Source organism: Sturnira hondurensis, unplaced genomic scaffold (genome assembly GCF_014824575.4).
Source record: "Sturnira hondurensis isolate 20B ecotype Veracruz unplaced genomic scaffold, ASM1482457v3 Scaffold0008196, whole genome shotgun sequence".
Lineage (NCBI taxonomy): Eukaryota > Metazoa > Chordata > Mammalia > Chiroptera > Phyllostomidae > Sturnira > Sturnira hondurensis.
The window spans coordinates 988,382-1,013,769 of record NW_028080827.1 but is presented as its reverse complement, the minus strand read 5'-3'; the positions used below and the strand labels follow the sequence as shown (position 1 = coordinate 1,013,769).

Genomic DNA, 25,388 nt, shown 5'->3' with positions numbered 1-25,388 from the left:
GTACCACTCAACAAAATATATTTCACATACCAAGTCACTTTAAACAACCTTTTACATGGCAATAATAATTAATCACTGGTGATCATTTCACTTTTCAGCATACAAAAGTACTTTATGGAATATAATTCTAATAAACATTTAAACTAATAATGGAAGGTTTCCCTCTTGAGATTTTGATCCACCAATCAGCTCCATCTTCCACCAGGTAGCATCCATCCAAGTATTAGGCAGGCTGTGTGTCCATCTCTAGCTGACCTGTCTCAATGACCTTCCTCAATAACTACTCAGAATTTCTTCTCAACAATCACCTGCTAAGAATAGCTTTATTTCAAATTTCTATGATGGTAAGTAACATTCAAGAAAGAGATGTTTGGATTGGTGGGTTTAAATAACTGAAAATTTTCAGAAATCAACTTAGTTGTTCTACATTTACTGATTCAGATGTGGCATCTAAATTAGTGCTACTTGAGATAAAACTAAAATAGTCAAACACCTACAGTTGTCAAAACCTACTGCCACTATCAGGAAAGACCAGAGCACCCAAAGAACTGTCTTATTTCTGTGTCTGTCTTCTTGCTTACATTTAATGTAGCTCTTGTAATACACTCCAGTACTCAAAACGCATATAAATGTAAGTCATAAGCAACCACTAAAACTGATTTACAAAAGGTTTTGACTTTTTAAAATTGTATTTGTAACAATTTTATAAAAAGAAACTTTTGTATTCCACTCAAAGGTGATTATTAACCTCAAATACCACGAACAGACATTTGCACAACACCTATTTATTTACCAGATTCATTGGGTTCAGATCAAACAAAAAAAAAACTGGTGGTAACAAATTCAAAATCTAGGTTTCATGGAGTCCATCACCAATACACATTCACATAAAAGTGCCTTCATGATAAAAATCTAGTTCTAGGAATGTTGTACGGGCACAAGAGGGAAATCATGCAAAGGGACTATGTATTACCAATCTTTGTAATTTCCAAAGCCCAACGGGCATAAAACAATGCCAAATATATAGTAAATACTTGATAAAAATCTGTTGAGTAAATGAAACAGAATTGCCTAAAATTAAGCAAAATAGGCTATCCCACATGGCTACATAAGGGTAACTATTAAATTTCTTTAACAAGTTCATCACTCATGTAAGACAAATTTTGAACAAATATGCTAATAATATCATTTATTAGCCCTACCTCTAGGCTAGAATGATAAAGGTTTACTTGTTTTCAATCCTATTAATCAGGCATTTTATCTCAATTTCTTGACTGGCCAGAAAACAAAGTAAACCACATACCCCATTCCTGGCAAATAAAAATAACAAAATCCTCAGTATCCCATCACTATCATTTAGGATGAGTTAATTTTTAATTAACTAGAGTTGTCATTAAACTTAACGTTTTCATCCTGGAACATTTGGTAGTTTATGTCATTGGTTGAAAACCATGTACCTTACTTATTGGTAATTCAAGTAACTGATAGATTTTAGATATATTGCTACCTTAACTGGCAAAATCCTTTTTTAATTAAGTGTTTCAAAATAGATTTGTTATGGTTAAAGAAAAAAATCAATTCTGCCAATACTTTTTAAAAAATTGCCTCATCTGAAGGATGATAAACCATGAAACATCTGTTTGTTACTAAGGTTTTTATCACTTACAGGTACTTAATAATCAAAAGAATTCATTTTTACATATGTATAAATGATTTCAATTAACCCTGTTTATCACTTGCCCCATACTGTGAACTAAGATAAACAGGGCATCTATAATTTGGGATGTTTCCTCAGAATACTAACACAATTCCATTTTACAGGAATACTTCTATTTAAACAGTATTATCTAAGCATAATAAGTAGAACATTGTACAAAGGCGACATTTCCCAACTTCTTATACAATGGATTCCAGATCAGGTCAAAACTGTAACTCCATTCTGTACTCTACTACTTTGAGTATATTTAAATATAAAATACATCTTAAATGATATTACTTTCAAAATGTGCTTGTTTCCTGGGGATAAAAGGTGTCACTAAAGATGAGGAAATATATTGCTAGGGTATTTCCTTACCATGAGAATACAATATAATAATTATTGGCTGTAAAAGTTCCCATCCTGAGAACAATGCCACCATTTGAACAGAAGGTATTTCAGGATTAAAAGACAAAAGTGAAAACCTAGACAGTTATTGAAAAAACAAGAATTTGAAAAAGGTACAAAGTAACAGTGAGCAGGGGTGGGGTTGGGACCACATGGGGTTCTGCCCTCTGCTGCCAAGGCAGAATCTCAGAAAGGAAAGTAGAAATAGAAGCATCAGGCCAACAGAGTACAACTCATTTAGATGGATATATTAAAGCAGAAATATGCAGAAGGCAAGACTCACACACTAAGTATTGTCCAGTAGGAAACAAACAAAAAACAACTGTACAGTAGGTATAATGAGACTACAATCACTATTTGTGTTAGGGCACAGAGATACATTAACATGCAGACGCACACAGAGTAATGCCTCCAAGTGCTCTAAACTCTATTCCACAAACCCTCTTAACTTCATTTTCTTTCTTCCACATTCTTTTTCTTAGTATTTCACCAACCATTCCTTCAAACTTGCAACTCTTCAAAACCATGTCATCTCCCAAATGTAAGATTAGGCTAAAAGTTTCAGTTCAGTCATATGTATATACCATATCTATTCCTCCCAACATACAGCAATTATTCTATCTACATTATAAATAGTTTTAATCTTCTACCAGTAAAACAAATATATTGTGAAATTAAGTTTCAAAATAACATATAATGCTATAAGAAGTAATTACATAAAATATAATACCAATACATATCTTCAATTAGATTTACTATCCTAAAATAGTATTTATGAATATGTTCATTATGCAAAAGTTTTAAAATAAAATCTATTATAATAATATCAGCAAAACAGTGATATTGGAACTGATCTTACCAAAAACTAAATTTTATATAGAAAAGTGATAAATATTTAACAGAAAAATAACATTACATTAACAAAATTTACTATGAACAATATTTGACAGTTAGCCTGTAGTTTCTTTGGTATTAAGGCAAGGGGAATGTTCTATGACTGTGTATATAGATGGTCATAATAGGCTATAAATGGTAAATACAACTAGATTTAATAATAGTAGTCATTAAAATAGCAATCTAGTTATATAAATTGATTATATTTTGTGATGAAGTCTAAATTAAAATTCATGTCTAAGTATGCAATGCCAAAATATATATATTGAGTAATTTCTGACTGCCAGTTTTAACTTTTATTTATAATCATGGATAACTTTAATAGCATGACAAAAAAAAAAAGGAAAAAAGAAGAGAAAAAAGCCCAAAGAAAGATAAGCAGTTTCAGTTTTTTCACTTTGTCGGCAAGCGATTACCAACAAAGCTTATGACATGTAAATCTTATTTGGAAAAAATATTTCTAAATGGTTTTAAGGACAGAGATATATGACCTTAACATATTCAAAATGATACATCTTTAATTGTTTTTCCATGATATCCTTAGAATTTATTGTTACAACGTTGTAGGTTTAAAAAATAAAGGTCAATTCAGTGGAACTCACCCACTTTAAGAGTATGGATCTTCAAATTAAAAAAATGGTTTGTAAGTGCTATTTCATCAGCAGTAAGAATTTAAAGCAGAAGAAAACTAGCAATGCTGGGGCATGTGAAGAATGAGATGCTACAAATAAGTAAAATATCTTAGGCTCTGGCCAGTGGCACAGTTGGCTGGGGTGCCATACCTTACACCAAAAGATTGTGGGTTCGATCCCTGGTCAGGGCGCTATGGGAGGCAACCAGTTGATAGTTCTCTTTCTCAAAATCAATAAACATAACCTCAGGTGAGGATTAAGAAAAAAACTTAGTAGATATCACAGGTGTAACCCTTCTGTACACCTTAGTTTCCTAATCTATAAAATGTGTATAACAGTACATACCTCATAGAGTTGTGAGGATTAAATACATTAATGCATGCAAAGTACCTAGAATTGTGCCTGACACACTGAAGTTACCAATAGCTATTATTATTATCCATCTTACTATTTAAAAGTAATCAATTGAGAATAAGGGTTAGATGGCTCCTGGGGGATAGTATTTGTAGGTAGATCAATCCGGGAATGAATAGGTAAATACTAAAACATCAGAACTAATAAAAATGAAAATAAAAAAAGACTCAGAAAATCCCTAAACTAAAAGTTTCTGTAAAACCTAATATTCAACCTGGCTGATGTGGCTCAATGGATTGCTGGTTGGATTCCTGGTCAGGGCATGTGCCTGGGTTGCAGGCCAGGTCCACCACTGGGGGCATGAGAGAGGTAATCAAATGGATGTTTCTCTCTCACATCAATGTTTCACCCTGTCTCTTTCTCCCTCCCTTCCTCCCACTCTGAAATATAAATAAAATCTTTTAAAAAATAAAATCTAAGTAGAAACAAATTAAAAAAGGAATCTTCTTATAGAGTCCAAATGAGATAAAGTGAAACTTAATATATTCATATAAATGGTAGCAACAAAAAAACTTTCTCAAGTAAAATCATCCATAATGTATCTATTTTAATTTAAATGTGTAAATTATATTTGGATATATATACAAAATATCAATGCGCTTATTTGAAAATAAAGCCTAGTTATTTTAAGAACAAAAAAGGTCTTTATCATAAAATTAAAATGTTGCCTTTACATTCTAAACTTTATTCCAATTTAATATTTTCAGTAATCAACTGTCACCTGTCCTGAATTTTCAGAACATTTTAAGCTGTTCAACAGAATTTTCCATGTATTTTTTAAAGAACTGCTTCTAATTTTAAGATACACTTACAGCCCTGGCCAGATGACTCAGTTAGTTGGAGCACTATCCCATACGCCAAAAGGTCACAGGTTTGAATCCTGATCAGGGTACATACCTAGGTTGCAAGTTCAACCCCCAGTCAGGGCACATAGGGGAGGCAACCGTTCCATATTTCTCTCTGCCTTTCTCTCTACCTTCCTCTGTCTCTAAAATCAATCAACATGTCCTTGGGTGAGGATTAAAAACATTTTTTTAAACATACATTTACAAAGAATATATATGATTCTCCATAAAATACGTTTTATCTTTTGAGAAGTAGATAACTACAGGTTTCAGCTATATTGTTCTTTTTTAACCTAAAAATTAATAATGAATAATTATGATTAAAAAATGAGTGTCAATGAGCCCTTGTTGGTGTGGCTCAGCAGACTGAGTGCCAGCCTGCAAAGTAAGGGGTTGATCACTGGTTCGATTCCCAGTCAGGGCACATGCCTGGGTTTTAGATCAGGTTCCCAGTAGGGAGCATGTGAGAAGCAACCACACACTGATGTTTCTCTCCCTCTCTTCCCCTCTAAAAATGAATAAATAAAACCTTTAAAAAAAGAGTGCTAATCACTAACTATACTTACTAATAAGGATAGGAAAGTAACTTTAAAATTGTTTTTAATATTTACCTGTAATTAGTTATCAAAATGTTTTTCTGGACCTACTTTATTACTCTTCAATACTAAGTGTCCGTGACCCCAAATGTTTAAAGACAAATATACATGCTACTATTATACAACAAAATTATGCTTTATGAAAGTCAAAACAAAATGCCTTTTGGTTACTGTCAATTTAAGTCAGAGCTTCAGAGAAGGAAAAACATGATTAGGTATTTACTAAAAAATTCTCCATTTAAATGACTGCTTTTTTCTTCATGAAGCAAAAATAATGTTGATTTTTCTCGGAAAGACTACAGAGGAGTTAGAAGCTTCTTGTTCTGCAGTATAAAATACTCAAGATCCTTATGAAAATTATCCTAGGCTGTAAGGTCCCCAAGAAAACAAACAAACTATAATAATGGAGAAGAGGCTGAGCTTTGCTAAACATGGGGTTCCCCGCCCTTCCCTCCAACTTTTCCCATAAAAACAACCTCTACTAACAAAAGTATCTTTTAGCAAGTAGCTCCCTAGAGGATCCTCTCTCTCCTTGAGTGCTTACCACAATCTGATTTCTGGACAGCTGACCCAAAGTTTGTTGATTTTACTGATCTTCAGAAAGCCACTGACTGGCTAAAGTCTTAAAGGTGAACAGAGTCAAAAATCAGATGCCCCTGCCATACTTTACAGAATGAGGAGTTGGACAACACAGTTACGTTTGGCTGCACTGTGGTGAAACATATGAGGCATCTTCTTTTTGTCTTCAATTAGCCACGTTTGGGCTGAGTAGCTCTATTACATCTTCAAAAAACTGAGCTCCAGTTCTTGATGGAGATAGAGGAAGGTCATTGAGGAGGTGGTTCAGCTCAAGAGCTAAGTGAAAAATCTGTCTTTTGATTCAGTCCTGCTTGTGGATAGAAGTCATCTTCTGGATGGAAGAGGGAGTGAGATGACCTAGAGTCTTGAATTGGTGGATCTGCAGGAACAGAAACTAAATACAGTGGAGACCTCTTAACTGAGTAACACCACGAGATGGATTTCCTGACAATGTGTCAATATAAGCTAAATATAAAGATTAAACATGTGCATTGGAATTGATCATGCACTTGTTTTTCCTGATATCAAATGCACTTCTATCATTCCACAAATAAATAACTGTAAAATAATTTATGGAAAAAGCAACAATTTAAAAGGGAAGACCCATTCAAACAAAAATCTACATACTTTGCCTTTGTGAATGCCATACCCTCACTTAAAAAATTCTATTCTTTTGAATTACTTTTTCTTCACATACATAATCTATCTATATAGTGTTGGTGGTAACATACACTGAATTTTAATTTGAGTTGAATTTTTAAGGTATTTCATTTTATCCCTTAGAAATGGAACTCAAGTATACTCAAGGTGCTCCACTGAGGCTTGAATAATCTACCCTGTTGGTAACTTCTAAGACTTGCAATAACTAAGTTGAGTCCTACTTGTCAATCAAGAGAAGAATATAAATCATTGAAGTCAGGCAATCTTTAAATGTGAGCAGTGGCCATCTTAAATTTCCCCTCGAACTTTTATCTAAAAAAACCTAAGAAAGCCCACAACCAGATTAGAATGAAGCTAATTTTAAATTTCTCTCAATATTAACGAGAACACTGATGAACATTTGATTGCCTACTTCCACTTAGAAAGAATCTGAATATGTAAATTTACTGTATATACTCTCATAATTATTAGACCAAGGGTCAGCAAACTACGGCCAGGTCAAAACTGTCACTTATTTTTGTAAATAGAGTTTTATTTGTACACAGCCACACTTATTCAATTATGTACTATCTATGAGTACTTTCATACTACAATGGCAGAAAAAAGTTGTAACAGAGAAGGCAAAACCTAAAATGTTAACAAATGGCCCTTTACAGGAAAAAGTTTGCCAACCCCTGATATAGACAATTATTAAAATACATGTAAGAAAATTTGCCCTTCACATTGTTTTGAAAGAAAGAGAAGTAACAAGTAGAATTAAAATTAGATACAGCCCAACCATAACAAACTTTACCACAAAAAGAAAGCAAAAGTAAAATAAGTCCCAAGAGGACATTATCTGGCTTTGACTCAGATTAAGAATTTGATCTTATCTTAACTTTATCTTTTTGTTTTTAAGAGTATATATACACAAATGCTATGCAACTAACATATTAAGAGTATATAAATAAATGCCACAGAACTGTTCACTTAAAAATAGTTATGTTGTAAATTCTACCTGAATATATTACTTTTAAAAGAGTATATACAGTATTTTACAGGTTCCTGTCTTTAAGTGGGCCACATTATACTGTAGTGGTTAAATATGTAAGTTACATCTTACCTAATAATGTGGTTTCTCCAAAATCTCTTAGATCATCTCAGACCCTTGTGTATATTTCTTCTTTGCCAGTAGATGGAGACAACACCACTGAAAGTTTAAAAGACATCATTCCCTGTTTAAAGGGAGCTTGCTGGTCTGAAAACTGGGGGAACTCTAACCCAAGATTTCTTCAAGTTATTTTTTAAAAGCAGACAGAATAGCTATGCCAAAACCAGGAATCCAAGGAAATGTACCCAATTTAACTATGGACACTCTCAAAAATGTACTGAAGGGGAACTCAACTCTGTATATGATGTAGTAACTAAATCATATTAAATTGCAATCATCTCTATAACTTGTAAGATTCAAACTTCTACCTCACTGCTCCTAATTTAGGCAATTTCATTTATTTTTCAGTTTCAGAAAGTGTAGCTCAGAATATATAAGAAAGAGTTCTTTGAATTCAACAGAAGTAGATACAGTACATACAGGATTTTATAAGTATAGTCATATGTACTGATAGAAGCCTTTTACTCAAAATAAGAGAACTATCCAGATCCAAACGAAAGTAATAAAAACTTCATAAAGAAGAGAACGGAAGCACTAATGGTCAAAGCAGTAAGAAAAAATTCAAGTTTATGGTGACACTGAGAAGAACTTGCTCATGAAGGGTAAGAATCAATCTCTTCTATTTTCCAAGTTTCTTACTTCACTATTAAAAATTATATAAACAGACCAAAACCATTTTCAGAAATAAACTTCAAATCTGAAAGCTTAAGAAGTCATCTCAAAATATTATTTTAAAGTAACAGCTTTACTTTCCAAATTCAAAGCCTGTAAGCCATTGTTCTTAAGTGGAATTCTGAACAAAAAACAAAGTTATGAAGCTAAAGAGAGAACTCAAATATTGCTATGCTATGTTTATTTGCCAAAACACTCCTGATCTTGAAGTGCACTAAACAAGAACAACCTACTGGCAGAAAATCTCAACAGAAAGTTTACCTTAAACCAAATAATATTGTTTTAAAATACCAAAACCTATAAATCTCTTATGTTTGTGTATATTTTGCTCATCCTCTGATCATATATATCAGAACTAAAATCAATTTCCATAAAAGGGAAATGAATATAGTATTCAGATGTTACCATACCTACAATACCCATCTAGGTTAAAGTAGAACTGACAAAAACTGCAAAAATAAATCCTCTTAAAACTCATTACAAGATAAAGTAGGTAAACTAGACTGTGAACCAAAAACTTCTATTTAATTCTGAAATTGAAAACTATACTCAAGTTCTAACTGCCTATTAAGAGCAATTAAACAACCATAAACACTTTTCATCATTCTCATGATAAATTTTCTGTGGCTTTATTTAGTTAATCCTTGAGGTTCACTTCCTCTTGACAAACAACAAACTTTTTGACCCTTTCCCAATCCTTCAACAACGGGTAAGTAAAAAGGTAACACTAATTAAAAACAACCTCCATTAGAGAAAGGAACTTTTCCTTGCAATTTTCAAAGTATAGTCCCATATATTAATTCAAATTTTATATTAGAAAAATCTCAAACATAATGTAAAAACTATGGCCAACATACATAAAATGTAATTCACAGTGAAAGTAAATATGTATATTTTGCATTGTAACCTGTTCAACAACACAAATGAGAAATACTTATACCCAAATGTTTTAAGGAAAGTAGTAACTAGAAGAGTATCCTGGAATTCTGTGATGAATATAAAAAATATCAACCAAACTGCAATCTACAGACCATATTACCAGTAGAGGAAATAAAAATGACCAACAAGGAATGAGTTTTCTTTATTATTATTAGGATTTTGGAGGAAAAAACACACACCAGGTATTAACCTGGCAAGTTCTTCTTAGGGATCTATGATGTCAGTGCTCCTGCCTCCACCTGCTGGCAAACAGATGATAAAACTAGCAGAGATCACTCAGTAAAAAAGAGTTTACATCTTTTTTATAACAAATTAATTTGTTTTATGTAATTTTTAGTATGATGCTACTTTGTGTTAATCCAATGAAAAAGCATATTAAACTTCACCAAAAAATTACAAAAAAATTCTTATATCAGAATGTTATCTAACAGGCCAAAAAGCAAGTTAAAAAATTTTTAAATTACCTGATAAATGACATCTTGAAAAAGAACTGGAAAAGTAAGTGCTGCATCTTCTAGCTCATTTAGACTACAGTGTACTAGTGTTTCATCCTTAAAATAAAAAACACATATTAAATAAACCAAGATAGTAAAAAAACTTTCCAATGATTAATTTTACGTATCAATGATCACCAAAAACATCTATTCAAGCACACATTCATATGTGAAATTTTATATTCATCATATATTATTACTGTGTAAAACATAGCAATTTAGAAAGAATGTTCCTTAAATTTTTTTTTAAATTTACTGATTTTGGGGTGGGGAGAGAGAGAGAAACACCAATTTGTTTTTCCACTTATTTATGCGTTCTGATTGCCTCTTATATGTGCTCTGATTGGGGATTAAACATACAACGTATCGGGATGGTGCCCTAACCAACTGGGCGACGTGGACAGAGCTGGACAGAATTTTCTAAGTCACTTTTTCTGGTATGGTCCCAGGACCAGCAAGCAGCATCAACATCACCTGGGAACCAGTTAGAAATGAAAATTCTCCAGGACCACTTCTTATAATTCAGAAACTCAGCTGGAGGTGAAAAGAGCTCAACAGGTTTTTCCCCCCAATACAAGCCATTTATTTGAAATGCCAATTACATGTAGGATAAAGTCAGTGTTACATGCTTATCAGCAATCTGTTTCAATAAACTCTTCAGGTGATTCTGATACATGCTCAAGTTTGAGTTTCCAACTTTTTGTTAAGAAAACCACATAACGCTGCCTTTTTTTCTTACAATTGACAAATGTAAGTTTAGAATCTAATTATTACATATATTCCAAAAATACATATTTTTCTAGTCAGATATCCTTAAACCTTTTTTAATGAATGTTTTCGTACCTGCTGAATGTTTCCAGAAATAAATATTGTTTAACTAAATTAGTAGTCAATGAAGACTTGCCATCTTTGATTACCAAATGCTGTTTTCTCATTAAAAGAATAAAGTGAAGATCATTCATTCAAAGATATGTGCAAATATTTATTTCTTAAATCCTGAATGATGAAAAACACATGGCTTCCATTTATGTGACAACACTTTAAAAAATAAATAAGGCTATTAATAACTATATTCCCAATTTTTCAATCCATTTAAGATGAATTAAAATGAAACACAAATGTCCATACCTTGTGATTCCAGATCTTAGAAGCTGGAATGTTTCTTTTAACCTAAAGTTCAAAACTCTGGGGAGGCAGATAGCAAAATATACTCTAAATACACCTCATTTTCTTTTAATAGCACAGTTCACGGTATTTTCATTGTATCTTAAAAAAAGTTGTCTTTCCTACAATTAACTCGTAAGCCTTAATTTTGATTATTCTGCTTTATCCTCTTCTGTAAAATAACTCAGCCAAGTCTTATTTTTCCTTCTCACTGGATTAAAAATTATATGGCCAAACTTGCCACATCAACTCCAAACATACAAATCAAGCAAGATGGCCCTGGCCAGGTGGCTCAGTTGTTGGAGCAATGTCCTACACACCAAAAAGTTTCAGGTAATTTACCCACAGGGCCCACATGGGAGGCACTGATGGATGTTTCTCTCCCACATCATTCTCTCTCTCTCTACCCCCTCTCTAAAATCAATAAACATATCCTCATGTGAAGATGAAAAAATAAATAAAAATAAAATAAATAAAATAAAATGCTTTTCCTGAAGAAAAATTATTTGTGAGAACTAAACTACATCTTCAATTATAGGGTACCAGTAACAAAGGTTAAATAATATAATGTTTTCTAACATTACATGACACATTCAACTTTTGAAGTTTTTCTGGTACCCTAAACAATAAATTTTCAAATCATATCGAGGGCATGTTAAAGGTTTTATTACTCAGTATTAAGATATCATGCTTTTGCCCTGGCTGGTGTAGCTCAGTGGATTGAGCGCGGGCCTGCGAATCACACGATCGCAGTTCAATTCCCAGTCAGGGCACATGCTTGGGTTGCAGGCCAGCTCCCAGCTAGGGGACTCATGAGAGGCAACCATACATTAATATTTCTCTCCCTCTGTCCTTCCCTTCACCTCTAAAAAAGATAAATAAAAAAAAAAGATATCATGCTTTTGAGTCTATTAATAGTCAATGGTACTAGGTAATACACAAAAACAAGAATAGGAAAAACGTATATCTGTATAAGGTTAACTCACTGAAACCTAGATTATATTTGGTCCTTCAAGGAAACATAATCCTGGCCCAAAAGTAAGTGAAAACTAGGCATGAAATAAATTAAGAATTTATTGGGAGATTTAAAAAGGTACCTGATACCAGCCAAGCTAGGAATTCTAGCATTAGACTGTGCTTAAAATAAAAACATTTCAGCATATCTAAGACATATTTATAGTAAGTGTGTAAGGCTATTCACTCACTTACATTCTTTTAAGTATTTTGGGCTAGTATTTTAAAAGTGCAATTTAACTCTTTGCATCTACAAATAATATACTTACCAGATCTAAAACTAGGGAGAATTCTGGTGTGCTTCTTGTTTTCAATGGAAGAGCAGGTTTCCTATTTAGTTGTTCTTCTGTCAGTGGTGGAACATGTTTGATGAAATAATAGCTATAAATCAAATGTTAAGAAAATTTCAATATTTCTACTTTTTATAAATATAAGACATTAGTACTCAACTCAGCCCATCTTTAAATCTTCAATTAGATAATGCACATTTAAACTAGTAAACCAAATGTGTAAAACATGTAAATAAAACTGAGAATATACAAATTAGTATTTCAGTAACTCAGTAAAAGTATATAGGTCACACACTCTTTGCACTATACCATCCAGCTACTCCTCCCTACATGTACTTTCATTCTGCTCCAAGTAGGAAAGAAAAGAACTTACGGGTCAAATACTTCCCAGTCTTCTTCATAGGTGGCTTCTGCATGGGCTGATGAATAACCACTGTCTGGAGTTACTGGTGCTATTTAATAAATAAAAAATGTTACTTTTACTCAATGCTGACATGAAGTACACATTTTACTGTTTTTATATAGGTTCTTCCCGAAGCCTTGTGTATTTTAGGTTAAAGATAAGAGAGAAATAGTATCTAAACAGTACTCAAATTTATTAGCACATAGTTCTAACTCCAGATCCAAAGGAAAAAACTATTGCTACAGTCAAAATGGCCAGCTATATTATAGCTAGCAGAAAAAAATCCTAGGAGAAAATTTACTGATTATCAAAAAATACACTCCATAAGAATCAATTTCTAAGCGGATGGTGTTTATATACATAACTATAAAAATTTCAGGGTGCTCTTATAGCAGTAATACTTCACACAAGTGCCTTGTACAATAGGCAGTCAATATATGTGTGTTCATAATAGACCCAAGGCGACAATTTAACCTATAATCTATGAACAATTTTTAATAGGTCCACAAACTCCTTGAAGAATTATGAAAAAATGTTGTATGTACATTTTCCCAAAAATATCACGGCTGTCTATCTATGATCTTAAATAGTTATGAAATGCTGCTTTATAAAGAAGTCATTGAATTAGAAGACCCATTATGTTACTTCTAATGTACAAAAGACTTAAAATAATCAAGAAACAATTCTTTATTCCATGACACACAATCCATTCTATGTTTGAGTTAAAATTTTATCAACTGGCCCTGGTTGGTGTAGCTCAGGGGATTGAGCGTGGGCCTGTGAACCAAAGGACTATGGTTCGATTCCCAGTCAGGGCATATGCCTGGGTCGCAGGCCAGTTCCCAGCATGGGACGCATAAGAGGCAACCATACATTGATATTTCTCTCCTTCTCTCCTTCCCTTCCCCTCTAAAGATAAATAAAAATAAAATAAAATTTTATCAGCTGACTGAGCTTTAGAAATTATGTTGGGAATTTTCTAAGATAATAATTACAACCTAAATTCAAGGAAGAGGGAGAAGTTAACACACAAACTAAATAGGTAGTATCTAACAGATAAAAGTTTAAGGTGGATGCTAGAGACAGAATGTTTGTGCCTACCACCCACAGATATCATACATTGAAATATAATCTTCGATATGATGCTATTTGGTTGTATGTGGAGACTTTGGGAAGTCATGAGGATAGAGCCCTTGTGATTGGGATTAGTGACCTTCAGAGAGCTCACATAGCTTCTGCTATGTGAGGACACAGTGAGAAAACAGCTGTCTATGAACCAGAAAGCAGGCCCTCACCAGACACTGATGCTGTTGACACTGTAACTTGGATTTCCCAGTCTCCTCAACTGTGAGAATTAAATTTTGTTATAGCAGCCCAAAAGGACCAAGACAATGGAACTCAATAAAAATTGCTGTAATTTTCATAACAACCTTATGCCAACTGAATAGTTCATTAATGCAAAGGGGTAAATGTCAAACTGTATCTTCCAAACACTTCTGTTTCAAATTCCTATTAACCTCAGAGAAATGGGGGAACGGATCTCATGATTCTCCTCATCAAAGTAACTGCAATGTGCCACTTCATTATTTTGCTCATTTATTATTAATTTTTTAAATTTATTTTTCAATTATAGCTGACACACAATATTAGTTTCTGATGTACAACATAGTGATTAAACATTTATATAACCACACAAAGTAATCAATCATCCAGATAAGTCTAATACCCATCTGACACCATACATAGTCATTAAATGTTATTGACTGTATTCCCTATGCTGTACTTTATTTTATTATTTTTAGAGAGAGGGGAAGGAAGGGAGAGAGAGGGGGCCAAGAAACATCAATGTGAGAGAGAAACATTGATCAGTTGTCTCTCATATGCACCCCAACTGGGGACTAAACCAACAACCAAGGCATGTGCCCTGACCCTTGGGTTCATGCAAGTGACCCACAATGGCCAGGACACTGACTATTTTTTATTTTAAAGATTTTCTTTATTTTTAGACAGAGAAGGGAGGGAAAAGGGAAGAGAAACATCAATGTGTGGTTGCCTCACACACACCCCTACTGGAGACCTGGCCTGTCTCCCAGGCATGTGTCCTAACTGGGAATCAAACCAGCAACCCTTTGGTTCACAGGGGAATGCTCAACAGCCACAACAGCCAGGGCTATTTCAATAACTGGCAATTTGTATTTCTTAACCCTTTCACCTTGTCCACCCATCTCCCCAAACCCCCTCCCATCTGGCAACCACCAATTTGTTCTCTGTATTGTTTGTTTCTGTTTTATTGTTCATTTACTTTGCTTTTTAGAGTCCACATATAAAGGAATCATGGTATTTTTCCTCTAACTTATTTCACTTTCCTCTAGGGCATAATACCTTCTAGGTTCGCCCATGTTGTTACAAATGGCAAGATTTCATTCTTTATTAGGCTGAGTAATATTCTATTGCTCATTTATTTTTATTAACACTCACACAATATATAGTAACTTTTGTGTATAGTTGGTTCACCAATTAGATCATGTACGCTTCAGGGTTAAGAACATATCTTACTTTACTTATGAACAGTCCCCATCATAAAAATAGGTGTTCAATACGTGTTAGGGGAATAAATAAATGAATGAGACAACTGGAGTAAATCTTACTTTTTCTCCTCTAAAAATCACTAACGTTAGAGAAATCCCTTCTCCATCTTCACAGTTATCAGATAAAATAAATACAAAGGTTTATACCACAACATAAAAATAAAGAACAAGCATCAACTGAAAGCCAAAAGACCTGGACTTTACCATTCAATAGCCTGTAACACTGGGCAAAGCAATCAGCATAAAATGATAGGTCAACAGTAGGTTCATTTGAAGTCCTATCTACCCAACAATAAACTATGTGCATAATCCATGCTGATTTGCATGTTAGATTCGGTATTATTCTTTTTTTAAAATATTTTATTTATTTATCTTTAGAGGGGGAGGGAAGGAGAGAGGAAGAGAGACATTAATGTATGGTTGCTTTTTGCGCATCCTCTGCTGGGAACTGGCCCCTGCAGGGAACTGGCCCCTGCAGGGAACTGGCCTGCAACCCAGGCATGTGCCCTGACTGGGAATCGAACCTCGATCGTCTGGTTCGCAGGCCCGCGCTCAATTTACTGAGCTACACCAGCCAGGGCATTCAGTATTATTCTTAAATTATAACAATTTAATGTTAAATACATTAACATTATAATGTTTAACATAGACATTTATCTTTTGACAGATTTAAAATCTCTCCTCTATTATGCTGCTTTCCCTTTATATTATTACTGGATTGTACTATGTAAAAGTTTCATAATTGTATGCATTTTCTTTGATTATTAGTTTGCCTTTTATATTCAAGAGAAGAACACCATTCTACTCCCTTATACAAAATCATATTTGTTAACCAATACATATGTACTGGGCTCTCTCAAATACCCAGTACCACAAGGAACTTTTTAAAAATCTAAATAAAAGTGTAAGATCTTCTCCCTCTGGGAAAAGATGGCCATCCTCAGTTTTATTTCAGCTTTTAAGCATGATGAAACACAACTTCATCTTTTTACCTTATATGTCTATCACAAGCCCTCCGAGGTAACAATGAATTATGATCTAATGTTTTTCTACCTTTCTATGACAACTGGCACAGAAACCAAACAATTATGTTAGGTCTTTACTGGGTCCCAGAATTAGGCTACAAAGTTGGAGTTCAGGGAGAGATCCAGGAACAGAAGCTTCTTTTGGGGGAACGACATCTATGTATGAAACAAATCTGAAGGCACGAAATGAGACTACCTCTAGACAGGAACTTCAGACCTAAGGGTTATCTAAAAGTGTTAAAATTATAATAATGATATTCACAAAATGAGCACATATTTTGCTAGTTGTATTAAATTTCTTCAAGCAATAAGACCAGTACAAATAATTACTGTAAAATATTATTACTGTCAAAACAGCCTTTTTGAAAAATTCCATTTCAAAATGACTAAATTTGGGGGAGAAAGTTTTATTTCCATTTTAATTAACTTCAAGAAAGAAAAACGTATGCATTTTAATCTGCATATTTAAGAAAAATATAAAATACTGTATTTTTATAAACTATTCTTGAAGATGCATAAGACAAGACATTTTCTTCACCTGTAAGGGGTGGGATATCACGATTAACTGTTTCTTCTGCTTCTTCTAAACCATTATTTATTGATGGCCTCACTTGAACTGCTTGATTTGAGTAAGCTGCTCCATTAGTTGATGTAGTAGTACTGGTAGTGATCTCATCCACCTGGTCCATATCCAGTTGTTTTACTATCTCTTCAGCTTCCACAGCCTGTCCTGGGGAATCGGATCCTGATGTTCCTGAAATCATGATTCAGTGTACTCACAATCATTTAAAACTCATACGGGGTGGGAAAATAAAACATTGTTTAAGGTAAGGGTACAAATTTACAATGATTAGTAAATAAGCCCTAAAGATCTAATGCACAGTATAATAAATACAGACAATACTGTATTATAATCATCAGACTTGCTATGAGACTAGGACTTAATTATGCCAACCAATAAAAAGAAAGGGTAATTATGGTCCATGATAGGATTGCTAATTATTGCTATTATAACTATCATAAGATATAAATATACCAACTCAACATGTTACATACCTTAAATTTACACAATGTTGTATGTCGAATGTATTTCAATAAAATAAGATAGAATAATTAAAACCCATAAATATTTAGGGAAATTGAATACAACAGAAACAAAGCTGAGGATACCATTGTTTAGTGAGCCTCTTCCAGACATTCAAACAGTGAGGAATAGACTACTATAAACTATGGTAGTATTTGTGAACAAAGTTTTTAAGAGTGTTCAAATAGTTTAAAATACCCATTTATAATCAGTCATAATTTAGAATCTTTTATTGAGATATAACTGATATGTAACAATGTAAGTTTCAGATGTACCTACTGATTTATATAGTGCAATATGATTAACAACCTGTCACTGGCTACTATCTCTATCCCACAATATAATTATCATTTCTTTTTTGTGGTTAGACCATTTAAGATCTATTCTCTTAGCAACTTTGAAGTATATAATACAGTATTGTTGACTATAGTATTCTTTACATTAAACCAAGTATCATTTATTAAGTACTTACTATGTCTAGACATTATATATATACTGCACATATATTTCTCCAAAAGCTCCTGATCCTTTCAGTACTAAGCATCATAGACATTGTCAGCAGTTGTGATTTTTAAATCACAGGTAGTTATCCAAGAATGAGCTAACTGTTCCCCGTGAACTAACCACGGGGACTTATTCCATCTTAATAAAGACTGATGTTAGTTTCCTCATTATACTCAGCCATTATGTACACGACCATGCTGCCCAATTCTTCTTCCATTATGGAATGACCCCAAACTCTTTCCATTTTTTAATGGAATCCTCCAAAGTTGTTTTCAACAATAAAATCAACCTCCAATACTTTCAGTTTCCTCAGAGAATATCCCTTTTGCCTTATTACTTTAAATTTAACCTTATCCCCCCAAAAATCTCTTTTCCTAATACCCTTCCCTCAAAGCCCTTTACTCTCCCATACTCAGGGTACTAACTGAGTCAGAATTCATTTATTTCCACTGCATGCCTTCTCCCTTGAGACTGATGTCGCTTGGTTATACAATTCACTTATCCCCATTGCTGTCATCTGCCATCTATTGCAAGCATCCTCTCAATCACAGAGGAATTTAACATCTTACTAAATTTAACCAGTTTACTGCTGTATTAAATACCTGTCTAATTGTTCTTACAAATAATGTCAATGACTCATCCAATGACTAATCCCTCAAAGGTCTTGCCCTCTTCGGCTCCATCTTCTTTCATACTGCTCTTTAGTGGTGTTACCATGGTCATAACCTGGACATTAACACTAAGAAACTGTTTACCTCTGAAACCTAAAGTTCAAACTTATATTAATTCCCTACCACAACTTCCTAATCTTCTAATTATCTATCTCATACTCCTATTATATGTGATGTTCATGTTTGATAAAGACCAGTCTCTTTTACTCCAAACACAAACACATCCCTCAACAGCTTCTTCCCCATCCTCTTCATCTAGTTAGACTTCATGGTATATTCCTTATAAGCCACTCTCAAGCCAGCAGCCTCAGTGTCCTTTGTTCCCTTGTCTTTCCACAGTCATCCACCACAGAAATCCCTACTGAATCAATCTGACTTACGGGTTCCTCAGGCACAGAAACAATACAATTATAAAGCGCAGTCATACTCCAAATGAAAACCTCTAATCTTGGTTAGGCCTATAGCATACTTCTCAGTACTTTCGTGCATCACCCCCTCAACATCATACATTCTAAACTTTCACCATTCTTTAATCCCTGCCACCAGAATTATCTCAGCAAATGATACCATCTCCCCGTTTATTTTATCATTTTATTTTATTTTTTAAAATGATTTTATTTATCTTTAGAGGGGAAGGGAAGGAGAGAGGGAGAGAAATATCAATGTATGGTTGCCTCTCATGCATCCCCTGCCAAGAACTGGCCTGCAACCCAGGCATGTGCCTTGACTGGGAATCAAACCGAGGCTGTTTGGTTCTCAGGCCTGTGCTCAATCCACTGAGCTACACCAGCCAGGGCCCATCTCCCCTTTTAAAGAAAAAAAATTGTAACTACCAACCCAAGCACTTATTTCTGCACACACCTTCACAGCTTTTTCACTCCAGCATCAGAGAAAAATGCTTTTTCTCCCTGTCTCACTTTCAGTCTTTCTACCTCTTCTCTTGATCCCATCTCTGTTAGGATACTCTAGAAATTTTCATTACTAATTTTTCTATTTTCTCCCACTAGACCCATCCCTGGAACTTAAAAATATGCTTGTCACTCACAAATACAAACCATCCCTTGAGATTTTGTGACTTCTCTAGTTTCTTTCATATTCATGTTCCTCATAATAGTAATCTACACTTGCTGCTTCCTTTCTTAATCTCCATTTTACTCTTCTCCTTGTATGTTAGGCTTCCAATTCAAACCACTCCTCTGAAAATGTTCTGGCAAAAGAGCCCAATGACCTTTTAATTGCCAGGTTCAGTGGTGTCTTTTCAATGCTCATTTCCTTTTCTTCTATCTTCACAGCTATTTGATCCTGGGTTTTGATATTTGATCCTGGGTTTTGATATTCTCTCTCCCTTTGGCTTCTATGAGACAAAGTCTCTCCAGGATTCCTCCGTGTTTCCTTTGTTTGCTTCTTTTACTTTGTTCAGTCCTTAAATGTCCCTCACAAGATTCCATCTTAGTTGGCTAAACCAGACAGACCATTTATTTCACTAGAATCAACTAGTATCTATAAAAAGCAGGTAAAACCAATGTCTACTGCTTAAACCCAGATTTCTAAGCTCCACATCAGAATGACACATTGCTACTAGACATTTTTATTTGGTTGTTTCACGGCATCTCAAACTCAGCATGGCCTAAATTAAATTAAATTCTTTCTTTCTCAGGAATTTACTATTTTCTCTTTTTTAAAGATTTTATTTATTTATTTATTTTTAGAGAGGGGAAGGGAGGGAGAAAGAGAAGGAGAGAAACATCAATGTGTAGTTGCCTCTCACACACTCCTTACCAGGGACCTGGCCTGCAATCCAGGCATGCACCCTAAACTGCGTATTGAACAGGTGACCCTTTGATTCCCAGGCCAGCACTCAATCCACTGAGCCACACCAGCCAGGGCCATTCTCTCTTACAAAGTCTAACCTTGTGTCATCTTAACCTCACTTCTCTTTCACCTACAATCTGTGCTCAAAATGTGTCCATTTTATAACTCTGATCTTTCTTTTCTAATACCACAATTAGGTTGCATGAAGTCTCACATGGACTAAAAGTATAATTAATTTTTCTCCCTGCATACAGCCTCTTGAGAATCTAACCTACACACTACAACCAAAGAGATCCTTAGAAAACACACGTCAGTTCTCTAATCATCCCCCAGTGACAAAGGAGAAAGTTCAAATATCTGACATGTTAGCTTTATAATCTGACTTCTTTATAACTTCTATCTAATGCTCCACCTGTGACAAAATAATGTTTCTCGAATACATTATGTCTTTGCTCACGCTGCTCCTTCTACCTTTACCACCTTTCAAGATTCAGCTTTTCTATGACACCTTTTGTGAACTATTGCCCAGAATATAGAACCACTACATTCTTTAAATCCCTCACTGCCCCGCACCTCTATCAATGCACTTATAAAAATTTATTATACTCATTTACATATATTTCTCTCTCCCTCACATGAAAGGTGAGCCTCTTGAGATCAGGAATGATGTGTTAATCATCTCTGAATCTCCAGAGACTAACACAATGGCTAAAATATACTAGATGCTCAATATTTGTGGAGTGAATTAAATCCTCAAATCACTCTTTACATGTAAGTATTATTAGCCTCTCCCTCAGATTAAGAGACTCAAGAGAACTGGTCCAAGGTTACATGGATAAAGAGGGGCAGAACTGGAATTTTAAAAACAAGTTTAACTTCAAAGCCCATTCTTTTCCATTACCCCAAGCATTTATTTCCAAAGATGTTCTATGAGGCACTAGTTCTACAAGATGTTAATAGATGATCCACAGAATAGGGTTCTTGGTCAAATATGTCTAGGAAATAGTGGGTTAAAAAGTTAAAGGTAGTTTTGTTTCATTTCTACTATAGGACCTCACAGCCAAGTTAATGTGCTAATATGCATTATTTTGCCCCCAGGGCATCTTGATTTTACAGTACACCATTCTGTCTCTAAAAAATCACACCAATATCCAGAAACATAATTCATATTAATGTTTTAATAACCAGGTAAGAAGTATTTAGTGACTATTTTCTACATACCTAATACTATATCAAACAACATAGTAGGTGCAAAAAATAAAGACATAGTCTCTTTCCCTCAAATAGTATACAGACTAAATTATCATGTATTAATTCCATATTAATCATCTGAAAATATAAGACACTAAATCTTTTTGAAAAATACATTGATAAAGAACCCTATTTTGATTCTTCTGCAAAAGCATTATAAAATGAAAACTTTCAATTAATTAGAATTAGGGTAGTTTTACTTTGTCTAAATTAAAGATCCCTTGGGGGCAAGAAAAAAAATTAAACAAATGATAATAAAATAAACTGTGTTACAAAAATTAACTTAGTTTCAACTCACTTAAAATATTCATAAAATTCTCCTTTATTGATCTAGGAAACTGAACATGCTTCCAACATGCTTCCAGATTCTTTCCTGAATACACTCTAAGGATTAAAGAAGTCATCCCAACAAAGAAAAAACAAAACTTTTCCTCCAGCCCAAAGCTTAACATCTAGCTTTTCAGATAGTGAAAGCAGAGTTCATTCACTTCGATAGAATTAAACGTATTCTATACTTATTTCAGTCACTTAAAGAAAATGACTTTTTGGAGCTGTGTATTTTTAATGAGGTTAAAAACAAACATAAGATGCTGACAAGTAGGCCACTAAAATCAAATAGAATTTACAAAAATCTAAGAAGGCCATCAATTTTTCTTAACCTAAATTATGCTTAATGGTTTTTACTTACCATTTTTATTTGCTGGTGAAAAAAAGTTGAAGACAGGAGAAAATATGGTCCCCAACAATGTAGTCCTTGGAGGACTGCCGGAGGAAGGGCTATCTTCTAATTTTCCATTCTGTTTTACATGTTGATTTGTCATTTCGTAACTACCAGCTTCTAAAAAAGAAACAAAAAAAGTGGCTTTCAGAAATGAATTCTAAACCATTCATTGTAAAAACAGTATTTCATGAAGAATAACTGACATTAATGTTAGGAAAGTTTATTTTTAAAATAAATCTTGAAGTACATCTCTTTATGTCAAATTATCTCTTTACAAATTTACTTATGCTTTGTAAATAGTAAAATTCACTGCACTTTTCAAAGTACAGTTGACTCCTGAACAATATAGGTTTGAACTATGTTGGTCCACTTAAACTTGAATTTCTTTCAATAAATACACAATTGGCCCTCCATATCCCCAGGTTTTGCATCCATAGATTCAACAGTTTTTATTATACTACTATTATACTGAAAACAGTATTTTCCATGTATAGCTGGAAATCCACAAATAGTAGGCAGACTGTATGCATTGTTCTATGCCATTTTTTTCAGATTTTATTTATTTATTTTTAGAGAGAAGGGAAGGGGGGACAGAAACATCAATATATGAGAGAAACATTATCAGTTGCCTCTTGCACTCCCCAAATTGGGGACCCAGCCCACAACCCTGGCATGCGCCCTGACTGGGAATCTAACCAGCAACCTTTTGGTTCACAGGCTGGCACTCAATCCACTGAATTACACCAGGCAGGGCTCTATGCCATTTTATATAAGGGACCTGACCATCTGCAGGTTTTGGTATCCATTAGGGTCCTGGAACTACTCCCCTGTGGATACTGAGAGGCAATGGAAGTTTTGGGGGAGTCAAAAGTTACATGTAAATTTTTGACTGTGCAGGGGGTTGGTGTCCTTAACCCCTGTGTCATTCAAGGGTCAACTGTAGATTTACACCTAAAATTATAAAGACTGAAAGTCTTCAAATCAACACATGGCAACAGTGAATGACATAAACTCTTTGTAAAAGTAAAGCAAGTTACACTATAAAAAAACACAAATGCCAACTTTTGTCCTTGTTTATATACATTTTGGGATGCTAAACAACTACTTCACAAAACCTAACCTTCCATCTATTTCTAATGAACAAAAGCAACACAGCTCTAATGAAGCAGACTATGTGCAGCAGTGTCAAAAATTACTTATGGATACCGAGGCACCATTTCAAAGTGGTTAGAAAAAATAATCAGTTTTCTTGTGAATAGAAGATTTTCCATGGATTAAAAAAAAATTCAAACAAATGTTTTGATTAATCATTCTTGACCTTCTACATACAGCCTTACTATCTACCTCAGTTCTACCTTTCTTGGCAATGGCTCTTTTAACCTATTACTGGTCAATTCTAACACCAGAGATACATTACTGCACTGAGAGGAAAAAGCTAATAAATTATTATTGCTGTTGTGTTTAAAATAGCATTGGTTAAAAGACAGCACTCAATGCTCTTAAGTGTTGTTCTTTAGAGATTTCTCTGCTTGTCCTCCTTATTTTTCTCTTCTGAGGTGCTTGAACGGGGTTTGTCAACAGCAACACTGTTGACCTTTGGGCTGGATAATTCTTTGTTGTAGAAAGATGGCCTGTAGGATGTTCAGCAGCATCCCTTCAACAGGCTGTGACAACCAAAAAGTTCTCCAGGAACTGACAAATGTTCCTGGGAGACAAAACCACCCCTAGTTAAAAACAGCTGGCCTAAGTGATCCAACCCTTGTGAGCTCTGCAATTCCATGACTGAGAAACAAATTCTTTGTACATATTAAGAGCACATTTCAAATTTGTAATGTAGAAGTTAAGTCACAACTATTATTGCTTTAAGAAGTGAATTTATGAGAAATCAAAAATGTTGCTCCATATACATTTTCATGCTAAACAGTATAAAGCTACTTGCTCTGCCTCTGTCATTTTAATTCATCAAAGTAGATTTATATTAAGGTAAATTTTCATTTCACTTCACACTACCAATATTTAATAAAAAAGAAATTACAAAAACAAGGTAGAAACTGCTTAAAGCAGATTTTTAAAAACAGAAATGGAACATGTTGGGTGAGATCTCTGCCTATACCTAATAAAGCAATTATCTAAATATTAACAAACCTCCATTTACTTGACTTTTCCGTCTTACTCGAGATATCTGTTTGTTAGGTTTTCCTCCTGCTCTTGGTGTTGATGTGATCAGATTATTATCTATATCGCGTTCAATTCTACTCCGTTTTGAAGGATTTTCTCTCTCTTCCTTAAGATATAAAAGGAAAAACATTCATTGAGTAGTCATTCTGCCTTACAGGTTACACTTTTAAAATGATAAAATATGACATGCACCCCAACTGTGTTCACTGCAGCATTATTTGCAATAGCCAACAAACGGAAACAACTTAAGTAGTTCACTGTGAATAAAGAATATGAGTTATATGCATGCAATGCAATACTATTCAGCCATAAAAAAATTAAATTTTGCCATTTGGGAAAATATGAATGGACTTTGAGGGCATTATACCAAGTAAAATAAGTCAGACAGAGGAAGACAAATAATGTATGACCTCACTTATATGTGGAATCTCAAATTTAAAGACCAAAACAAACAAAACCTAGCTCACAGATACAGAGAACAGATTGGTGGTTGCCAGAGGTGGAGATGGGGTGGAGGGGAGAAATGAGTGAAGAAAGACAAGCGGTACAAAATTTCAGTTAAAAAATTAGTAAACCATGAGGATATAATGTACAGCATGGTAGATATAGTTAACAATACTACTGTATTGCATATTTGAAATCTGCTAAAAGAATAAATCTTTAAAGTCCTTAGAAGAAAAAAACTATCTGAAACCAGGTATTGT

The 25,388-nt window shown here is 34.1% G+C and overlaps 1 protein-coding gene across 3 annotated transcripts in view; it reads right to left on the bottom strand.

The window, feature by feature from the left end:
• CTDSPL2 (CTD small phosphatase like 2) overlaps window positions 1-25,388 on the bottom strand; it is a 91,018-nt gene that overhangs the window by 11,380 nt on the left and 54,250 nt on the right. For all 3 annotated transcript variants that reach the window (XM_037054508.1, XM_037054507.1, XM_037054509.1), the window contains 6 exons: window positions 24,652-24,790; window positions 22,474-22,623; window positions 17,002-17,217; window positions 12,821-12,899; window positions 12,427-12,538; window positions 9,950-10,036 (listed from right to left, as the gene is read on the bottom strand). In XM_037054508.1, the coding sequence (XP_036910403.1) occupies window positions 9,950-10,036; window positions 12,427-12,538; window positions 12,821-12,899; window positions 17,002-17,217; window positions 22,474-22,623; window positions 24,652-24,790 (783 nt within the window). The remainder of the gene's footprint in view (window positions 1-9,949; window positions 10,037-12,426; window positions 12,539-12,820; window positions 12,900-17,001; window positions 17,218-22,473; window positions 22,624-24,651; window positions 24,791-25,388) is intronic.